Genomic DNA, 21,474 nt, shown 5'->3' with positions numbered 1-21,474 from the left:
ACCCGGCCTCCGCGGGGGCGGCGGGCGGAGAGTAAAACCGGGCCCCGGCAGGGACGCGGGGCTGGAGCCGGACCCGCCGCTGCCAGGGCGAGGTGAGCGGGCGCTGCCGGGCGGGTGGAGGGGCCCGGGCCTGGCCCCGCTGCCACCCGGCAGGTGCCCGGGCCGGGGGTGACTTGCCGTGGTGGCCTCTGTCACCGCCGAGTTCGGGGCCTTGCTTTAATCACAGGGGCTGCGGGCAGAGCGCGGTGGGAGCCAGGTGCGCTTCGTGGGGGCATCTGGGCCGGGGCTGTGGCCTTCTTGTCAGGAAAACGAGTCTCGACCTCTCCTTCGGTCTGCAGAAGGAACCAGCACTGACCCGCCGGCACAGAAGCCCGCCCAGTTCCTGTGCCAAAACAAGGGCTAAATCACCTTCTGACTCCTAGGGTCTCTACTGTCATAGGGGACATTACCAGGATTATCAGGGTCTTCTGGTATTTTTCGGATTTTTTTTTTTGTTTGTTTGTTTTGTTTTTTGGTTTTTTGGGGGTTTTTTTTGTGTGTGTGTGCCTGTGGTGGCAGTACTAATTCTGGTAGAAGCTCTCTCCATAGCCGTGTGTTTCTGTTGGCAGTGATATGTCGTAGCTGCTGCTTCGCAGTGTCTTTCTAGTTTGGAAGTGCTGGGATGTCCTCCAGAGGTTTCACTTACACCTTGCATATGCATGCTGGAGTCGTGCTGTGTGTCGTTTAGAGCACAGCGTGTTGCTGCCCGTAATCGCTCCTGCTATCCTGATCAGCTGGGTCTCAGTTATTCCAACATCTGCTGATTGCAGCTGAAGGCCTGTGTTGTATTTTACTTCAGGACTTTTCTGGATCATATGCTAGAAGTCAGTGAAGGGAATTGTGTTTTAGCCTTGTTTCCACATCATAAAGCCTGAAGTGTAAGCATAAGTAAGTGTACGCTGTCATTAGTCAAATGCATCTTTGTGACTGGTGAAAAGTATATGCTGTTGCATTAGCAAGTTAGGACTTAAAAATGTATATTTTGAACTGCTCGACAGCAAGTTGGAATAGACCAGTGTTGTTATCTGTTAGTAGCATGTAGCACTGGTGTTCAATGTGGAACTCCTGGGCTTTTTTAGATCATAATTTGCCTTTTCTTTTTCATTGCCGTTCTACCCATTTTTTGATGACCTTACTGCTGCTCTTAATGAGTGATTATAGAGGGGGAAGTAGAATCTTCACAGCAAAGGGACAGGAGGCAACAGACACAAGGTGTGGTAAGGGGAACTCTAGAACCAGAATAAAGAAAAACATTTGCACCATGAAAGTATTCAAGCACGGGATCTGGGGCCTGAAGAAGCTGGAGGATCTCCATCCATGGTGATACTGCAAACTGGACTGGACATGAAGCTTCATTGACCAGCCTGATTTAATTGGTTATCTAGGAAGAAGTTGGACAGTATAAATTCCAGTATAAATTATCCTGTGGTGCTCTTCAATATGAGGAAGCATCATTGATCCTAAGGGAAGGCAGTGCTTTAGCTCTTACCTCTGTGGCTGGTAGCACAGAAGATATTAGGTCTTAATTTCTTTTGCAGGTTAGCACACAGATATGCAGGTAAACTTTAAGAACTGCAGTGATTGCATTTGAGGTATTGCATTGAATATTGCAGTCAAAAAGACATGTAATATTTTGCAAGACTTACATGTGTGAACAGGACTTTAAATTTACTTGATGGAAGATTTGGGGTTTGGGAAAAGCCGTAAACAATTAAAATATATAATACGTGGGGGAATATAGCTATAAGTATTCTTTTAAAAGCTATATAATCGCCTCTCAGTTTTGAAAAAAGGCTGCTGTGCCATGACCCATGCTCCATATTGTTCTCTAGGTAGTAGGTGGAGCCACTGGAGAAGTCCAGGCATAACAAACTGTTAAATATTGCAGTGTTGAATGCTACTCCTAAATCTTACTTGGTCTCACAAGTTGTGTTTCTTATACTTGCTGTGGGTGTTTGCTGCCTGACAGGTTCTGGAGTTGAGCTCTGGCAACTGGAATGAAAAAGAGCTTTCTCTTGCTCTCCCACACACCCCAAAGACAGGTGCAGGAAATCAGTGAAGGTATGTCACTAATGCTATGTGCTTATATGTGGCTGGAGATAAATCAGCTGCCCACCACATTGTCCTCAAGAACATGCTGAGGAGCAAAATGTTGTAAGCCTGAATTAGTTTGGAACAGGCATGGATTGTGGGAGCAAAGATTATCTTTCTTCTCTCATTAAATAGGAGTTATCTTGAGTAATGTGTGTAGAGGCCAATTTCCAAAATCAAAGGAAAAGGGACATCCTTGCTCTGTCAGAATGTGAGGGAAAATTGAGATAGGAAAATAAGTGAAATGAGTTCTACTCTAGTATGTGTTTCAGTGTTCCTTAGCAGATGTGGAGTAAAATTGATCTGCTTTGTAATTTTTGCTGTCACTGGTGTTCTGAAAGAAGTATCGTGTTCTGTATCTCAGTCTCTTTTTTCTTGCAAAAACAGAGCAAGAGTAAAATAATAATAGACATACATGTCTGTCTATAGGCATATATGTTTGGCATAGGAGCTTTGCAGTCATACCTGCTGTAAGTCACATTCTAATAAACAAAACACAGCAACTTCAAGCTTAGATTTTTTTCATTCTTAGAAATGCTGCTCTTATTCCATTTCTCTCTACAAGCCTATTTTGCTGTTGCAACATTTTTTTCTTCTTGGTCCTGACTGTCTGAACTTGGAATATTGACCAACCAGTTTTTTTCTAGCCTAGAATAACTTTTGTACCCAGAGGTATTAGGTTTGCAGCTCAAGCACTGTAGCTAAAATAGCCAATCATTTAGGCTGTCCTGTGTTTGTAAGGTGAAGTGAATAGCAAGTTGTCCCCTAAATTGTACCAAGCTAAGAAAAAACGTTGTAATAAGCCTGAAATTCCAGGCTTGACTTCTGTGGGCTGGTAACTTTTTAGGAGCTGGTATTGGATTGGAGAGATTCTTACACATAGACACAGTAAAGCCAGAGCAGTTAAAACTCTAAAGAGGACTTTTTGTGATCTTTTTTTTCCTTGTCCTTTCTGGTGCCTCTCAGTGTTGTGCTCTGGGTCTTGACGTTTCACTGTCAGTAAATTTCTGGGTGCAAAAAGAGGTCTTTCCAGAGCTGAAACTTTCTTATTTGAGAGAATCTTCTTCCTGAGTCGTCCTATGGTTGTAGTGAGTGGAAGTGTTCAGTAGGTTTTTGTCAAAGGACTGGATTTGAGATTGTGCTGTTTCCTGTTGTAGTTAGTACTTGAGAGAAGGTTTTATTTTATTGTAACAATAAATTAGACTTATCAATACAGCTTTCTGAAATTCAAGAATTTGGTATTAATTGGTACTGGTAACAGTATACATTTTCTGGGTCTGTGTAGTATGAATAGTTTTCAATGAGATAAAATCCTAGCCTGAAATTAAGCAATTGCAGCATCTTTCTCCATTAGAATTGTCAGCATTTTCAGTACACAAAAGAAAAGAATGGCAAAGATCAAGTAAAAGTTTTGCTGCGTGAACTGTTACGTTTCTAGTAGGTGCTGCTGGAATGTGGGGTAGATGGTATATGAATGAAATGCATCAGAGAGGTTTATTATATGATTAATCAGATCTATATTTTTGGAAGATTTATTAACATACTTTTTGAAAATTTTATTTTAAACAGGAGATGACAGGTGGAAATGAATCCTGTACTGCAGGACCAACATCTCTGTCCTACTTAACTTGCCTGAGTTATATTCTGGAAGAATGGACTGGTGTGGAGGATATCGGAGATTATCTGAGTTACGCATTCTACATTTTGTGGTTGTTTTTTCCACTTGTGTTAGTCTTTGTACTTCCAGGAGTTATGGTCATTCTCTTCTATGTTTCCATTCTCTGCCTTCATATTTATAAAAGGAAGAATGAAATAAAGGAAGCGTATTCCCATGATGTTTGGATAGGTGCGAGAGAAATGGTGGCAGCCATATGGGATGGACATGGAAGAATATGGCATGGTAAGTGAGATCTGACCTTTCATTAAAAACTTCTGAAGCTCTTATTCCTCATTTAGCTTTCAAGATTATCGATATATGTCTGATCATTGCTGCTGGTGCATGCGAATTCAGGCCAGGTTTGTTTTTTGGTGGTCTTTTTTTTTGTTGGGTTGTTTTGTTTTGTTTGGGGTTTTTTTGGTTTGTTTGTTTTTTGGGTTTTTTGGTTTGTTTGTTGTTTTTTGGTTTTTTTTTTTTTTTGCTGTTGTTTTATGAGTGACTGTTAGTGGTGCTTGAGACAAAAAAAAAAAGACATTGAGACTTTTTTGAATTTAAGGTTTTTATCTTATGTATTTATTCCTTTGCTGCTATAAAATGAGATCTCTGTTCTGTTTGAATATATGCTCAATTTTTAAAATTGCCTTTTTTCCCATTTTTTGCTTTTTATAACAATTCCTGGATTTCCTCATTTGCAGAAGACCTGAAATGTGTGTTGTGTAAAAACTAGATCAATTAATTATATTGTTTCAGAGTCAATACATGAAGACTGTAAGTTAAGTGGCAGTTCCCTGATAGCTAGTGTGTCAGCCAGCAGATGTTAGCATAATTTAATTGCATTTAACCAGTCTCATATAAAATTCCAAATGATAGCTAAAAGGCGCATTTAGTTGCTTCTTGAAAGTAACTTCTGAGCCTGACACTCTTACAGAACCCTACTTTTTTATTTGTCTTTGTATTTTGGACTACTACTTTCTCTACTAGAATGTCAAAACTAAGGGCCCTGTTCTTTGTCCTTCTGCTATTATTTTGTTATAAAGACAGACTTAATAAATGATTTGGCTTTTCTCTCAAAGGAAATCATAAGTCTCTTTCAGAGCCATTCAGTCTAGATGCAGCTAAAGGAGAAAGAGATACATAAGAGCAATTTACATAAAGAATAAATCCTTCTTGAAAATCATCTCTATTTGTTCTCTAGTCAAAGGGAAACGGGTTTTTAAGGCCTTGATAACCATATGGTGCAGCAGCTGTATCAGATAGACTTTGTAAGACTAAGATGTAACTTTCAAATCTAGAGAAGTGCACTACATCAAAATCAACAGCTACATCAAAGAGCTTAAAATGCTCACTTCACAATAAAAAGCTATTTACATTTTTTCACAAGAGAATTATTTTTTTAAGGCCTTGGCTCTTTTAATCCTTAGTAACTTTTTCTTTTTATAAGGTTTGATTTTTTTTTTTTTTTGTGCAAGAAGATTCTTATCCTGTTCCTCATTGACAGCTGTGACTTTTTTCTGCCCTGCCAGCTGCTTCCCACTTATCTATACATTTCTCTTGCTAAAGAATGAAATGTTTTCCAGTTATTTTTTTCCCCCACTTGATTCATCGGGATATGATAAAAAGAACTTTCCATCCTGAAATCTAACAGCATTGAAAAAAAAAGAAAAACCAGCCCCAAACCAACCCCTAAACCTGGTGATTGATACCTTTAACTTCATGTGTATTATGCCAATGCCATGTGTGTAAGTTGGTTGGCATGGAGCAGTTAGTGGTCCCTTGGGATGGGAGAGATGATACACTTGCAATGTGTTGCAGCTCCACAGGTATGCAAAGTAAAATAGAGGGAGAAGAGCCAAGGAGTACCTTCAGAATTAAATTAATCGAATAGGAATTGTAGACCTGATTAACTTTGGAAGAAGTGACAGGATTTGGCTGAGGGGTTTTTTTTTTGTTTTGTTTTTTTGGGTGTTTTCTTTTTGCTTGTTTTATTTTATTTTTAAAAAAATATAATGTAATAGTACTGGCTGTTAACTGAATATGTTCTATACTGATGAATTTTGTGTTAATTGAATATATTCTACAGTGTAACTTGAATAGAAATGTGAGATCAGGAAAAAGCTTATGTGTTTCTATGTATTTTTCAGCCAGGCATACATATAGTCCCAACTAGCTTTTAATATATAGTGATGTATGTATATAGTGATGGAAAGCTGGAACAGGTATATAACTTGGAGAGAAGTAGCAAAGATAATCTTCATATCCTGGAGTAAAAGGAGGCATGAAAATGAGTGCTGTCATGTCAAATCTTCTAAAACAGTCACTGGTGGCAAAGAACTTCAAAAGGTTAATAGAAGCTTGAAATACTTGTTTCACCACTCCAATCCGTATTTTGATTTCTCTTGAATGATTGATTCAGAGGACTTTGCAGCCTTGAAAACAGTGAACTCAAAAAATAAGGATAAATTATACAGTCTGAGATAGAGCAAAAAAAATCAACATTAAAACAAAACACTCAGTCGCGCTTTCTTAGAGTGTGGTGCCTTAAATGAAACTTTATTTTCTTTGTAGCAACTTGTATTCTGTGTGTGTTCTCTGTGAAGAAACTTGTATTTCCTGTAGGTGCTGCAAGTTACCTCTTGACTTATTAGCAGTCACTATGCTCTTACCACTTCTCAATCCATTTGGTTTCCGTTTGCCAGCTTGCTGCAAATTGGGATTTGCAAATTTCTTTGGGATAGAATTGTATAAAAATTTAACATCTGTTTCATTTTTGACTCTTAACAGGTTATGAGATTCATGGTATCGAAAATATTCCTCAAGGACCCGGACTTATTGTGTTTTATCATGGAGCTACTCCCCTTGACTTTATCTATTTCATAACGAGACTTTATATAATGCAGAAGAGAAGCTGCAACGTAGTAGCTGATCATTTTGTCTTTAGATTACCAGGTAACATACTTCATTGTATAAACAAGCAGTTTTGGAATTCTTATTTTAATTTTTAAATTGTGTAATTAATAAAAATAGTGTTGCAGGAACACAGATGTCAGAACAGACATTCAGACAAATTTAGTGAAAGTTTTGAAATAGAGCATGTTCTTTACAAACAAGAATGAGACTGGCCCATGCAAGGATGGGATATAGTCCTGTCTGGGCAGCACCTTCCAATGACTCTAAGGTGTTTAGAAACAAAGAGAAGGAGATTGTAGGAGAAGCAGTGTTCTCTGTATTAATATTAGCAAAGATTTCAATAAGATGTTTCTTTTCCATTAATAAAGGCAGAATGAGTGGTGTGAACTGATTAAGAATTACAAATACCCTATAAGTTAAGAATACTAGTCTGGAGAGACAATATATTTTCTTATTCCACCCAGCTCTTACCCAGTTGAGGATGGCAGGCAGTGGAACCTGTCCCCAGGAAGACTGTTTCAAGTAGAATCTGTTTTGGAGGAAAGCTAGAGAAGTGTTCAACATGTTTATGTGAGACATAAGGTGAAGCAGGTAGAAAATGAAAAGTATGTTTAGGGAAGGAGTTTGGCTAGACAGCCTAATGAAATGCACTGCCAATTGGTAAAATTAATTATGTGAAGGTTTTCTTTTTTTGTCTGTGTGAAATACAGTAGTACCCACTTTCTTTCACAAGTTCAGTTTGTGGTTAAAGGCCTGTCAGTTCATAAAATGAATTACAAGGAGCATTCTGTACTATACTGGGGCTCTTAGTGGAACCATCTCATATAAGAAAACTGTTTTTTTTGTTGGTATACATTTATTTCAGCCTTAGTCCCTGAAAATAACTTTTTTCATACTGATCACAGTATGGCTTCACCTCTACAACTGCTTTTGCCAACAGATTCATTTATCAGTGGCTATCAAATCTTTTGCGTACAAGATGCCTAACTTAATCTACTTCATGATACACATTTGGCTCCATACTGTATCTATATAGGCATAGTTGTTTATCAAATGGGGCATTGTATTTTACTCCTTTCCTGCTTTAAAATAAGCAGAAAGCTCAAAGTGTGAGTATACTTATGAGTCCCCAAAATATCGTTCAGTAGCATTGCAGAAACGTCTTGCTGAATGGCTGGTCTTGAAGAACTGGCTTCAGCAGTACAACATCTAGCTAACAGCTACAGGCACTTCTCAGGGATTGATACTGAGACCACTGCTGCTTAGTGTTTTTCTAGTACCCCTGGATGAGAGGCTGGAGCATGCACAAGAAATTCACTCATGATACCAAACTGGGGGAGCTGTTGGTATACTGGGCATTAAAGCTCGTTCTCGGAGTGACTTCACAGAATTCAACTGTCAGAAATATTACTAAGGTCAGCAAAAGCAAATGTAGAGCTGTGCATCTGGGAGGGAGCAAGTCTATGCAACAATACTCTGGATAAAAGGGGGCTTTGCAGGAAAGGACTTAGGATTCTAGTGGACAACAAGTTGGGTGTGAGTTGGCAGTGTGCCCTTACAGCAAAGAAGATGAACTGCAAGGTGAGCTTCTTTTAGCATGAATGTAGCCACTGCTTAAGTGAAGAGATTTGTTCCCTTGGCAAGGCCCCTGTGCAAGCACATCTCGTGATGTGGTGTCCAGATTTGGACTCCCTGGTACATGGTACACCGACACACGTTCAGTGGATGATGGAGCGCACAGTGTACAAGGAGAGGTTGAGAGAACTGGATTTGTTTGGTCTGTCCCAGATAAGGGTGGAGAAAGATAGATACTATTGCTGTCTTCAGGCAACCTAGTGGGAGGATGGGGAGAAGAGGGAATCACTCTTCTCACAGGTGCACAGTGATAGATTGAGAAGCAACAGAGACAAGTTGCAACATAGGCAATTTTGATTAGACATGTGGAAAGGTATTTTACTATGAGAGTTATCAGACACCTGAACAGATCGCTTAGGCAAGTTGGGGAATCTCCATCCCTGCAGACTTTCAAAACTCTGCTGGGTGAGGCTCTGAATAGACTGATCTGGTTGAACCCGCTTTGAGTGGGAGGCTGGACAAGATGACCTCCAGAACTTCCTTCTAATCTACATAATTGTCTGGTTTTGTGAAGAAATTGAGGCTGTTCAGGGAGACAGAGAGGCTCCAAAGAGCCCAGAAAATGTTGCGGATTGTTTCAAAATAAGCACAGTAATCTATGACTGGCAACTCGGGTAGATGCTGCTTCTCTTGTGAATCAAACCAGAAAGACTGTGTAATTTTATCCTAATACTAAGGCTGTCTGATCTTGATTAAGCTTTCAGATTAAATTGGATGCCTTTTCAGAAGAAAAGTTATTATGCTCAGTGCAGGGGAAATGGGAAGGGGTAGCGGTGCATTTAGGGGGGTCTGTTGGACACACATGGATGTGTCAGAATTGTGTTAGTATTAAGTGTGCTTTTCTTGCATTTTCGAGGAGAAGAATATGGTCATACGAATTCTTTTTTTTTCCCTTCTTTTATAACTAGAGGTTTTCCACAGGGAAAAAACAAACCAAATATTCCAGCTTTCTGGCTCCTTTAGCCTCTTAGCTGTGCAGTGCTCAGAAATACACTGGCTTCTCTAAGTTTAGGGGAAAGCCTTTTCCCAGAACATTCAGAGAGGACTGAGATTTAACTTATGTTCTTCTCCATCATCCTCTCCTATAGTATGGGCCATTTTTGCTTAAAGTAATCTGGGAGCCCTCTTTAAAAGGTTGCCTTCTATTTTATGTAAGTAAGACAGTCCCTTTCCTGTAATGTTCCAGAAGAAAAGAGCTTTGGCTTCTTGTCTGTTACATGCACAAGGTGTTGCAAAGCACCCTGTGGACTAGATGCTCTGCAGATATATATGTGTGATTACCTACAACTGCGGAAGCTTGGATTCAATGGTCTAAATTGTTCCTCTCTGTCTCCTAAAGCTCGACCATGGGAGAATGATGACATCCTTGCCATCCTACTGTCTGGTAGCTGACAGCCCTGATGTTACAGTCACTGGGACCAAGATAGAAAAATGTACATAGTGCACAAGTTGAGAGCAGCATTACATGCCTTATTGGGTACTCTCCAAAGGGTTTTCAAACATTTCTGCCAACACAGTCTTGTGGAAAGTAGGAGAAGAGTATGTTGGGACAAAGGGCAGAGTTCAGGTAGAACTGTGGAATAAAATTAAGTTTGAACTTCTTGGTGTCTGGAAGAACATGTTCTGAATGGCTGAAAAATTATGTTTAGATAATTTTGAGAGTTGTTTTGTTGTTTAAAATGGAAAAACGGATTCTTAGTCCCTTTCATGCAGTGCTACCTGGTATTACTCCAGTGTTTCTTCTAACTTTGTGGTGACCTTTGCCTTGGACACAGGTACCCTGGCTGTGCTTTCAGGGCCGCTGTGTCAGATTCTGTCTCTCAGTTGCTTTAAGGGAGCCAGGTTCTTCTTTGGTACTGAATCAGAGATAACAATAGTAACGTGTGCTCTTCTGGCAAGGCTGTGAAGTACAGCTCAGAATGTAAAGTTGATACTAAAAGTTGACAAAGGAAATGCAGCTGAGAAATTTTGTGGAGACTTGAAACCGCCCTGGACAACTATTCTGTAGTACATTTTTTTGTTTCTATTCTGTCAATATTCTGTTATTTTTTTACTGATATATGATCTGGACAGACTCATGGTATTGCTTTGTCATGCACACCCTCCCTCTCACCCCTTCCCCAGTGTATCCAGTTTAAAAAGGAACGGTGTTGTCACAGTCTTTGTTTCCTTGGAGTCTCTTTTGCTGCTCATCTCAACCCTTTTCATGATTGTTTTGTCTGTTTCCTGAGGTCACTGACAGAAAGGACTTAGACAGGCAGCTTTTTACCACTGGATACATTTCAGAGAGCTTTAATTAGTTCGGGAATGTCAAGCATTGTAAAAATCAGCTATGGAAAATCCCACAAAAAAAGTACTTGAAAGAAATGAATTTCAGTTAGGCAAACTCTATTTCCAGGTGTTCTTCCATGCAAATGCTGCAAGGTGAAGACTGAGTGTCATCAGCAGTGTGTGAGGCAGACACAGCAAAATATGAGACAGGTGTAATACAAGCTTGTGTTCTGTTGCCGTGTGTAAGGACAGATCCTGACTGGTGTAGAGATGAGTTGGGAGTAATTATACCCACACCAGCTACAAAGACTAGTTAGAGTTTAGTTAAGAATAAAGTAATAATGTGTTGGCTCATGCTTTTTTCACTAAGCCTTTAGTTTATGCAAGCTGTAAGAGAAGACAGACCTCTGTCTTCTTAACTTTGGGCTCTCCTTTAACCTGTGTGTGTATGTAACAAATGTGTGTTTATGGTCACAGCTATTCATTTGTTATTAGGAGGCAAACTCGACTAGATCAGTTCTTTCTCCTTGTCTGTGGCTGATAAGGTTGTTTGCTTCAATGAGAAACTTCAGGAAAGAGAAGTAATGTTTCCCTTACTGCCCAGTCATCCAAAGTTACCATTTTGGTATGCACTACTCATGAATACTGTATAAGAACCAACTGAACAGAACTTATTTCCTGCGAACAGAGGTTTGTGCTAGGTATATCCTTTAACAATAGTCTAGCTGTCTAAATTGATCAGGTATGTTCCTTTTGATGCTTGTAGCAGATTCTTGATGTTCTGCTGTTTCTTGAAGAGTACAGTCCGAATGACATGTCAAATTCAAGGTGATATGAGGAGTTTTATGTAACCTTAGGTCAAAAACTTCAGTTACAATATTAGCAGAAGGTGAGTGTACCCAACTGAGGCTTACCAGATGCCTCTCTATATGAAATGTCATCCGGGTACTCACAGACTGAACCAGAATCAATTGCTGCAGTGATCTGTAATGCAGACAATGATGCATTTTCTTTGTCATTCTCCTTATGCGCTACTGTTCTTTACCGAAGTTCACAAAACAGAACCACAACAATTTCCTGGTATTGCTTCTTGGGCTCTCTGTTTGGACTATGCTATGTTTGAACAGTAGAGCTTGAGCAAGGAGCCAGTGCCCTTGAGTCAAACAACTCCTTTGAAGTGACATGTGAAAGATATCACAGAGTGCTTGACAGCTCTTTTTCAGTTTAGCCCTGACTGTAGGATAACAGCTGACTTGACTGTGACAAAAAGCCACTGAAACCCCTAAATCTTAAACTTTGCAGACCAAAATCTGTACATTCAACTTAATGCTTCAGTCCGTCTTGGGGACACAGCTTATTAGACAATTTAGTTTTAGCCATAGTGTTCTGTGCTGGGACTCTGAAGTCAATGGTAGTATGAACTAACATTTTCTGCATTAATATTATCTTACCCTTCAGGTTTTAGAATACTACTTGACGTATTTGGAGTTATACATGGACCAAAAGAAGCTTGTGTTAGGACTCTGAAGATGGGCCATCTGTTAGCCATTGCCCCAGGTGGAGTTCGGGAAGCACTTTTCAGTGATGAAATGTATACTATTTTGTGGAGTGATCGGAAGGGCTTTGCTCAGGTGGCCATTGATGCAAAAGTGGTAAGTATGACACATCATGGAAGAGAAGCAAAGAAAGCTAAGTTATTAGTATTTTCTTCCAGAGAAAGCTGCTTTGATTATCATATATTTGATGCTAGATTTCTTGCTCTCATGAGTGTGGCCTACTTGCTCTAATAACTACATTTCAAGACCTTTTTTGTTGCTTTTGATAGATAAGGCTTTAGAGTCAGCTAAGAATAGTGTGGTTAGGAAATCCAGAGTTTAAAAGAGCAAGAGTTTAAATACAGGATGTTTTCTCCTTATGAGCATGTACTATTTTACACATACCTGATTAGTATTGTGATGGCTTAGCCCTCCCTGACCAGCATGGTTGGGAAGGAGCCCTATATATCAGAGTCACAGAATATGATGAGTTAGGAGGGACCATTAGAATCATGGAGTCCAACTCAGTGTTTCTCTTTCTTCTGTCACTGAAGTGTGGTGTGACCCAGCAGGGTATAGATTCACTGGCACTTCATATTGTATTGGCATTTTATGGTAGTGAGAGATGTCCAGGGCTGGTCACTGGTGTGAACTCTTCAGTTCTGGTGTACAGCATTGGGCTTGGTCAGCAGGCAGGTAGGAGTAACTATTCATAGGGGACCAACTGTTAAGGCACAAGAGTGTGTGATCTATTTGAATTGTAACTATTTTAGAAATGATTTCAGAGTCACTCTTATTCTAGATTTGTACTTGGAAGATGTGTGCATATGTCCACAGGTCTGCATATACCTAATTTAAAAGCAAGTCTCACACCAGGAGTTTTATATTTAGTTGCTGTTAAAGACAGACTAGTTATATATCTGGATTTTATACAGAAATAGAATACTTATAGGACCCAAGTCTGCGTCACTTTTCTCACAAGGAAAAGAACAGGTATTTTCAACAGGTTTAGATTTTACTAATGTATTATAATAGCATGTTAAAGGCCATACTTGAGATTCAACTATGATTGTACTAGTTGCATTTAATTTACTGGATGTGTTTTTGATTCTCTTTATGCACTCACAAGGGTTTTGTAGCTTCATCCCCCCCCCCAAAAACCACTGAGAGATGCAGCAAAATAGAGTGTCAGAGGCAGACTGAAAGTGGGAAAAACATCTTTATTTAGATTAAAGATGAACTTTTAAGTCACCTTGAATCATAAGCAAAACTCCTCATGAAGAGAAGGATGTGTCTGAAACATCCGAAAAATGTATCTAAAACTAGAACCTTCAACTTGAAGCTGTCTTGGTTCAGCAGGTTTTTTTGCCAGAATTTGTCATATAAACAAAAATTTCTACCTCTATGTCAAAAGTAAGATGTTTCAAATAAGATTGTTCTGGAATAAAGATATTTGTATGTATTCAGTTTAGGCAGCTGCACTTTCTTTTATTCTCTGTAATTATTAACAGACTTTTTTCTCTCAAAAAACCCCAAACTTGATGCATGTCCAAAAAGTTACGTGTGCTAGTTCATCTCCATACTTGTTTTTAAAATGTTTGAAAGAATTTGAGTTCATGAAAATCCTATGAAGAGTTCTGTATTTCTAATGATGCTGTGTACAGTGGGCACATATTATAAAATGATACTGAAAAACTTTATGTAGTATCTGATGCCCTCACAGTTCTTGTAAATCTTGACAGCTGTTTGAAATTTTAAAAACAGCACTAAAAACTTGAACTATTCAACACCATTCCAAGTACTCATCAGCAGAAATAAGTCATGGACATGTATTGAATGTGACACATCAAGTGTGAAGCAATACTGTCAGCATAGCAGAGAGGAATCAGACAAGTTTAGTGTCCCAATCCTGTGAATCCTTCCCTTTAAGCATAACTACAAATTAGGTAAGAGGTTTAAGCACTTAAGTCACAATAGTGCAAACACTGCTAGATGCGGGGAGGGATGCCTAAATGCTCCATAGGTTCCAAAATTCTGCTCTAAGAAAATAGACTTGCTGAAACAGTGACTCCCTGAAGTATTGCAGTATTCTCCAGTTTGAAACCTCATGGCAGAAGGTCACAGAACTTCAAAATACATTTTTTGCTCTCTATATATCCTGAGAAACACCTCTGAAATTAATTTGCCTGTTGAGTTTAAGTGGGGTAGTTTTTTAGATAGTGCTATCTTCCTTAAATTGTTAATTTTTTTTTTTCCCTCCTAGCCCATCATTCCTCTGTTTACACAAAATGTTCGAGAAGGCTTTAGGACATTAGGAGGAATAAGTAAGATATTTTCTATTTTTCTGTAGTTTATTTTTCCATATGTGTTTAGCCTATCTCCATAGAAATAATCATCATATAAGTTTGAGATTTATCACAGCCTTGTTTCTTGATGTTTGCTCTCTGGTAGAGTTCAGAGATATTATTAGGATTTAATATCAGCATTAGATGCGATACTGGCTCATCTAGGTTATTTTCCGCATAACAGTGGATTTTTTACACAAGCACTAGAAGAAAGAAAAAAGGAGCCAGAAAAAGGCAGGAAGACTTAAAGCACTTTTTTCTCTGCTTATATCTGCTAGGCCAGCCCTAGGTTTTCTGCTGTCTGTTAAGAAGCAAAGCAAATGGATTTGCAACTGGCATGTAGTTCCTTTTGTCCTAAAGCTCTGTGCTTACACCTCTACCTGTACCTAAAGTTTGAATGGTTTGAACTACATTTAATCTGTAGTTGCTGTACTATTCTGCATTAGACCTTTGGTTCCTCACAAAACCTTGCATTTGGAAGCTCTCTTTCCTTACCTCTATGGAACTTGCAGCCAGAACATCAATAGATGGGTCTTTTGTCTGAGGGGTCCATCTCTGGGATGATTAGATGCTCACATCTCTGCTCATTTGCTAGTGTTAAACTCCCTCTTTTTTATATTCTCTTAGTTACTATCTAGCAGAGGGGCCTGGACAAGTCTCCACACCACTATTCTGCCTCAAGTGTGGCATCATTGCCTTCATCAGAAGGCTGCAGGGCAACACAGTTCTGTTTCTCTCCCCCTCCGTTTAAGAGCTATATATTGCATGGAGAAAGCCAAGGCATCAGATGCAGAACCTGGAATAATTCACACATTCATCATATTGTACAAAAATAAACAGCAATTAATTGTTGCTGTGTTCAGGAGAATCCCAGACAGAAAATTGAATCCAAAATCATTTATGCTATATGTATTCTACAGCAGGGTTGCTAGAGGAATGTAAGTTCTTGATCACTGGAGGTGTTACTCCAGTTTTAGTAGTTTTGTCCTTGTTTTAATAGGTTGTGTTCAGAAAATTTCACTTCTTGATCAGTAAGGATTTTCTTATGCCAGCATCCCAGTTAATGGAGTTTCTTGTCTGAAATTGAGAATTATAATATTAGTACACATTTTTCAGAGAATCTCTTCTGGGTACATTTGGGATTAACGCTTAGAAGGTGGCATGTGGAAAAGAATGTGTCCTCTTAGAGCTGATTGAAACACCTTTTTTTTCTCTCTTTTTATATTAACTACAGCCAGTGTGTGGTCTGAAAGAGCAATTCCGTATGTTAGCATGACTAACTTTTAGGCAGATAAGGCTCTTTCTGATCCTGTAGACCTCAGTAGGACTGAACATGCAGTTTTCCAATACTAGTGTCTAATGCTAACCTGTCAAATGAGCTGAACCTGTAACCTGTATTGCATAGCATTCTCTTCCTTTCCAGAGAGGCAGCTATTGAATTTCCTCTTCTTTCTTCTCGTTTCAGCTACTCTTTGGGGAAAGATTTCACACCAAGTTAGGGTAGAAATAAGTCTGATATAAGCATTAATGCAACTTTTAGGAAATGAAAGTCAAGGTAGGATAGCACTTGAGATGACACATTGTTTGAGAGTCTGGGTTGAGGGCTAGATTACTTTGCAAGCCAGTTTCAATGTTAAGGCATTAGTGGGGGAAAAAAACTTTACAGAATAATCCAAATCTCTCTCTCTCTCTCTCTCTCTCTTTCCTCTTTTACCGTCCCTCACTCCCCTTCTCCCTCCCCACCTTTCTTTCTCCTGCTTTCCACTACATTTTTTCACATTAGAAATACTTAGGTCTCTATATGAGCGTATTAGATTGCCAGTAGTTCCTCTGTACGGGGGGTTTCCTGTCAAGCTACGTACATTTATTGGAGAACCCATTCCATATGAACCAAATGTGACTGCTGAGGAACTAGCTGCAAAGGTAAGATAGATATCTGTATATGTAAATTTAAAATATTGAATATTCTGCTAAAAACCACTGCAATAATCTTGTGATTTCTGTCTAGGAGGCAGTTTTAGAAATTGGTGGAATCATGGTAAGTTTTGTACTTGCCTAACTCTGAATGTCTTTCTTAAATACTATCTTTTTATTGCTACAACTTGCAGATGTTCTAGGTCTTTTAAAGTTATTTGCACCCTATATTTGCTTTGAGAAACAACTTGCTTTAAAGACTGAAGAAGTTTGGTCAGATAAGACAGCTCTCAGTTGACAGAGAGAAGCACTTCACCCAAGAGGAAGCATTCTGCTTCCTTGTGTTTCAGAAAGATACTAAGGAAGCCTTTCAAACATAGGAAGTCTATGTTCACAAACTGTTGGAATTACATGCAATAAAAGAAAAAGGTAAATCATTTCACTGCGTTGTCTAGTGTGTTTCTATTTTGTCCAGCTTCTAACCCAGCAATTTAACTTCTAAATGTTCCTCTAATTCAGATTTAGATGCCTTTATAGGAAGGATTTTCAGGTCCTCATGTTCATTCAGTTTATTAATAGATTTCACAGTGCAAAGACATAAACCAGTGAAGAGGTTGAGCAGTGAGATGGAGTGGGCTGAAATAGGTGTTTTTGGAAACTCCACAGATGGTCACATAATATTCCGAAAACTTCACTTGAGAGAGACTTTTCTTTACCATGCAGGTGTCAGTTCAGTTGTCTCTCTGTGTTTACCTTATGATTGAGTCACTACAAAAAGACTCTTAAAATGTTTGTCTGCAATATCTTAGGCCCTGGTTATGGAAAACTGGTTGTTTCTTTTGTGGGGTCACACTGACAGGACATCAGAACTCCTGACTTTCAGCAGAGAATATGTTTAAGTTACTTTCAAATATGCATTGGTATCTTGCATTTGTGCCAACCCTCACCTACTTCTGACTTAAGTTCAGATTCTATTAAATAAGGCACCAGAACGTGAATTCCCTAGAATACTATTTAGTTAGAGTGATTTTAAAGTTGTATCTCATGTTTTGGGCTATGGCTCAGTATGCATTTTCCCATTATATAGAGCAAAAAATAAAGCTCAAATTTTAGGTCTGTAGAGTCACTTAGGACCAGATGTGTAAAGTCCTGTGTAAAGGACTTAAGAATTGATCACTTACTTCATATAAACAGTGGGAGCTTGTACCAACAAACAGCATTCTAAGAACATCTGCCCTTGCTTACCACTGGTTTACAGAGGCAAATAATTATCTGTTCTTCTGTTTCAGGCCTTAAGAATTCTCTAGCCTGTGCTTGTTTAGGCAGAATAGGAAGTGTGTTTTCACCACAGTTTTTTCATGTTGCCCTGCTTTTGAATGTTCCCTATGGAGCTTTTATGTAATAAGAGTAACTGCTGTGCACTCCTTGGCCTGTTTATTTTTAGAGTGAAAGTGAAGGCTGCTGTCACATGCAGCTAAGTGGCCTGAGCATTTATGACAGGACCAGTCCCTTCAGGGGCCTTGGGTCTGGAGGGCATTACTTTGTACAAGTCATATGTGCTGAGATACAGTGGTGTTTCCAGTGCCACTTCTGAGCATGTGTAGAAGCAAAGTTGATGCCCACTGGAAGAGTGTTATTGATGCAAACCTGGGCATGGGCAGGAATTTGAGTTGCAGTACATCATGCAGGTGTTTAACATGCTTTATAGACCTGAGTCTCTTCATTAATTTACTGTTTGACTTTTGTGTATCACTAATACAGCTTGTGAGCACAGCTACCACACAAAAGAGAATAGTACTTTGTTGGTCTGTTTCATGGCAGTGTTGCCACAATCACATCCTGTGGACTTAAATAGGGAAGAACAGTATTTTGAACTTGCAATAGTTCTGTGGTATTTGAAAGGATTAAAAAGAGCCTAGAAATTGTGTTACTGTATGAGCAGTATGAAGATGAGGTTTTCTGATCAAAACCTTTTGTCTTTCCCTACAGACGAAAGCAGCACTCCAAGCTCTCATAGAAAAACATCAGAAATTACCAGGAAATATATTTAGGGCTTTAATGGAACGATTTCAAACACAGAAGAAAGAAGATTAAGGTCTTCTGAACTTAAACATCTATAACTACTCTTTACTTATAATATTCTTAAAGCTACATTTGTAAATTATTCATTCTTCTAATAATAGGTCCTAATGATACTGCTGTATAATTTAAGACAGAAGTCACTTGCCCTTGCCCCTGTCCAGTATCAAGCTCAGGAGCCCAAACTTGAAATCATTCATAATGGGAGAAAGTTTAATTTTTGATAAATGCATTCCGACCTTGGAAGTGTCTGGGTTTGTTTTGTTGGTTTTTTTTTTTTTTTTTTTTTTTTCCCCAAATAATACTTCAAGCCTTTATGTGTATGGTCTGTCTTCCTTTTGGTCTGTCATTGTCTCCCATCCCCACCATGATGGATTTCTAACCTGAATGTCAAACCTCTGCAGAGCTGGAGTCTTACAGTTTTGACCTTCATCAGCATAAGGAGGTCTTGTAGGCCAGATTAATGCCATACAACACGTATGGAAAAATTTCCGAGATTGTTACTCTCACACTGCTGGGAAATAGTCCACCACTTCTGGCCTGCAAAACCTCTAGCAATGCCTGCAAAACCTGTGTTGCAAAGTGTTTAGTTTTGCTGGATGAGCTCAGAAAGGGCTCAGAAAAGTGAAAATTGATTATAGAGAACTACAGTGAACCAAAGAGGCTTTTTATGGAAACCACTGTCATGCTGTCAATGAGAACCTTACAATACAACTGCTATTCTGCACCAAGGTGCAGAATTGGATATTTGCCCTTGAGTAGAGACTTGTCCCATTTATTTCTCATTGAATCTAGAAATTCTCCTTTGAAACAATGAGCCAAGCATTCAAACATCAAGAAGTAGAAATGAGGGTACTGTTTAGTAACATGAGCTCAAAAATCTTTGTTTTGATGGAAAGAGAAAATTGTTACAATACTGTAAAAGCAATAGTTCTTTGAAAAACAAGATTGGCATTCCCAAATACCCATTAGATTTAGTATGTGGATAAACTATTAAATATATTCTTCAAACAGTTATTTATGTAAGTTAAAAAAGAAGGAGAGGGAAGTTCTGTATACTTTCCTTAAGTGAAAACAATTGAATCAACAGGAGAGAGTTGCCAGATTGGGCTTTTGTACACTTACAGCAAATAATATTGTTATATTTTTTCTTAGCTAAAGCCTGTGGCCTTTTTGTCCAAATAGGAAATACTTGAAATATTTCTTCTAATTTCCAGGAATTTTAATCTACAGTTCTTAAATTGACATCTGGGAACTTTTTAGTTCTGGGATGAGGACAAATTCCTTCAGAAAAGACAAGAGACTTTTGCTATATGATGTGGTCACCTTTCAGTATTGTTGGGGTTTGACCTTTTCTTAAAAAAAAAATACATCCCCCCAAGAAAAACCCAATAAATAACCAACATTTAAAGGAGCAGTTGTATTTGATATAGTAGTCATTGCTCTCCCCATTTAAGCACATACTTTTCTTTATGCTCTCTTAAATGTGTAAATTAGTGACATTGCATAAGTGCATGTGGGTGATATCCTAAGTTAGAAAATATCACTTTATGGATAATTGTCTATCAAATGTGGTTTACAAGAAGCAAAAGGTTTACTTTATGATATTAATTTATACCAAAAACATTTTATGTGGCGTTAATTTTCTTAAAGCTTTGGGAAGAATCATGGTATATAAAAGCAAATGCCCATTCTGAAGTTTCTGAAATTACTTGGGTTTTACTTGAAGGCAAGATTGGGCTCCTTTTAATTTATTGGACTGTTTCAAAAATACCCCTATAGTATGTTATTAAAAGTGATAATGCTAAATTCTTACGTTGAAGTATAACTGCAGATTGACCTTTTTTTTTTTTTCACTGTCCATCTGGAAAAAAAAATGTACATCAGTCTATGTTGGGAACATCTCAAAGGCAGCTGAACATCCTTTGTGTTGAAGTTACATATATGTAAAAGAGAACTCAATCTAAAAGGTTATGTTAGATGTGAATGGACATTATCAGATTTTGTAACATTTATTTTATTAACTATGTGGGCTATTTGCTGCAGTTTTGTCCCTTTAAGTATTGAAAGATCAGTATAAAAAATGAAGGGCAGTATTGGTACTCTCTAAGTGTTCATATTTGTATAGGCCTTCATTTTTATTTCTATATATTAAAAATATGTAGAAGACACCTTTCAAATAAAATTGACAACTGGAACAGACTTCCGAAGTTTTGTGTTGTGTTTGAGCTAAATGGAATGATAATGGCGTGTCCTGCAGAACCTTGAGTGGTTTTGAGCAGCGTGTTCCTACCCCTGACATGCTCTTCTTGCCTTGCAGTGTCTGAGTAGGGATGGAAGGAACAAAACCCCAGAAGAAATGAAAGGAAACATAATTCAGACAACAGTGGAATAAAGGAAAATAATAAGATCACAGAAACAATAAGGTCTGAGTTTTAATAGTTGCAGTCTGTGCTGCAGAAGCACCTTTACAAGCACTGCAGTACCATTTCAGTTAAAAGTTCTGCAACAGAAAATAGATCATAAGTACTGACTAGTAAGGTTTATCTGTACATATTTGGGGTGTGAAACATTGCCTATTTTAGTTTATTGAAAAAGAGGCAGACATGGATAGAAACTAACAAGTGAGGTTATAGACCTGGCATCCTTTTAGCTGATTTGATTTACTGTGCATCAGGCAGAAGTATTCAAAGGGAGTTTTAGCAGAGTTAGACTAAACCACTGATTGTCTGGTTACCCTTTAGATACACTAAAGATATTACATGTTTTGCCATGTGAGCAGCATAAGCAGGATATGTATTTTTAGGTTGTTTGGAAGTAGACCAACTGCTGTACTGACAGGTATTCGTCATTATCTCTCAGCAAGACCCAAATCTCCTACTGGCCAATTGACTGTCCTGTTGTGTAATAGCAGAGCTCAGTCTGAACAGCTATTATTAGGATGCTTTCTGATGAAATTAAATCTCTGCAAATGCAAGGTAGAGCAGTTAATCAGCACTGT

At 38.6% G+C, this 21,474-nt stretch overlaps 1 protein-coding gene across 3 annotated transcripts; it reads left to right on the top strand.

The window, feature by feature from the left end:
• On the top strand, window positions 1-20,675 carry LOC106856353 (DGAT1/2-independent enzyme synthesizing storage lipids-like). 3 transcript variants are annotated; one of them, XM_014881635.2, is made up of 8 exons: window positions 38-92; window positions 2,009-2,100; window positions 3,700-4,030; window positions 6,569-6,733; window positions 12,059-12,252; window positions 14,399-14,459; window positions 16,264-16,403; window positions 18,384-20,675. In XM_014881635.2, the coding sequence occupies exons 3-8, from the start codon at window positions 3,703-3,705 to the stop codon at window positions 18,486-18,488; spliced, it is 993 nt and encodes a 330-aa protein (XP_014737121.1). In that variant the 5' UTR covers window positions 38-92; window positions 2,009-2,100; window positions 3,700-3,702; the 3' UTR covers window positions 18,489-20,675. The 3 variants fall into 3 exon arrangements, with proteins under 3 accessions (XP_014737123.1, XP_014737121.1, XP_014737122.1); XM_014881637.2 differs by lacking the exon at window positions 2,009-2,100 and having other exon boundaries at window positions 1-92; XM_014881636.2 differs by lacking the exon at window positions 38-92 and having other exon boundaries at window positions 1,961-2,100.
• The last annotated feature ends 799 nt before the right edge of the window (window positions 20,676-21,474 follow it).

The sequence above is a fragment of the Sturnus vulgaris genome, chromosome 1 (genome assembly GCF_052056855.1).
Source record: "Sturnus vulgaris isolate bStuVul1 chromosome 1, bStuVul1.hap1, whole genome shotgun sequence".
Classification (NCBI taxonomy): domain Eukaryota; kingdom Metazoa; phylum Chordata; class Aves; order Passeriformes; family Sturnidae; genus Sturnus; species Sturnus vulgaris.
This window is presented reverse-complemented; position numbering and strand designations above follow the sequence as displayed.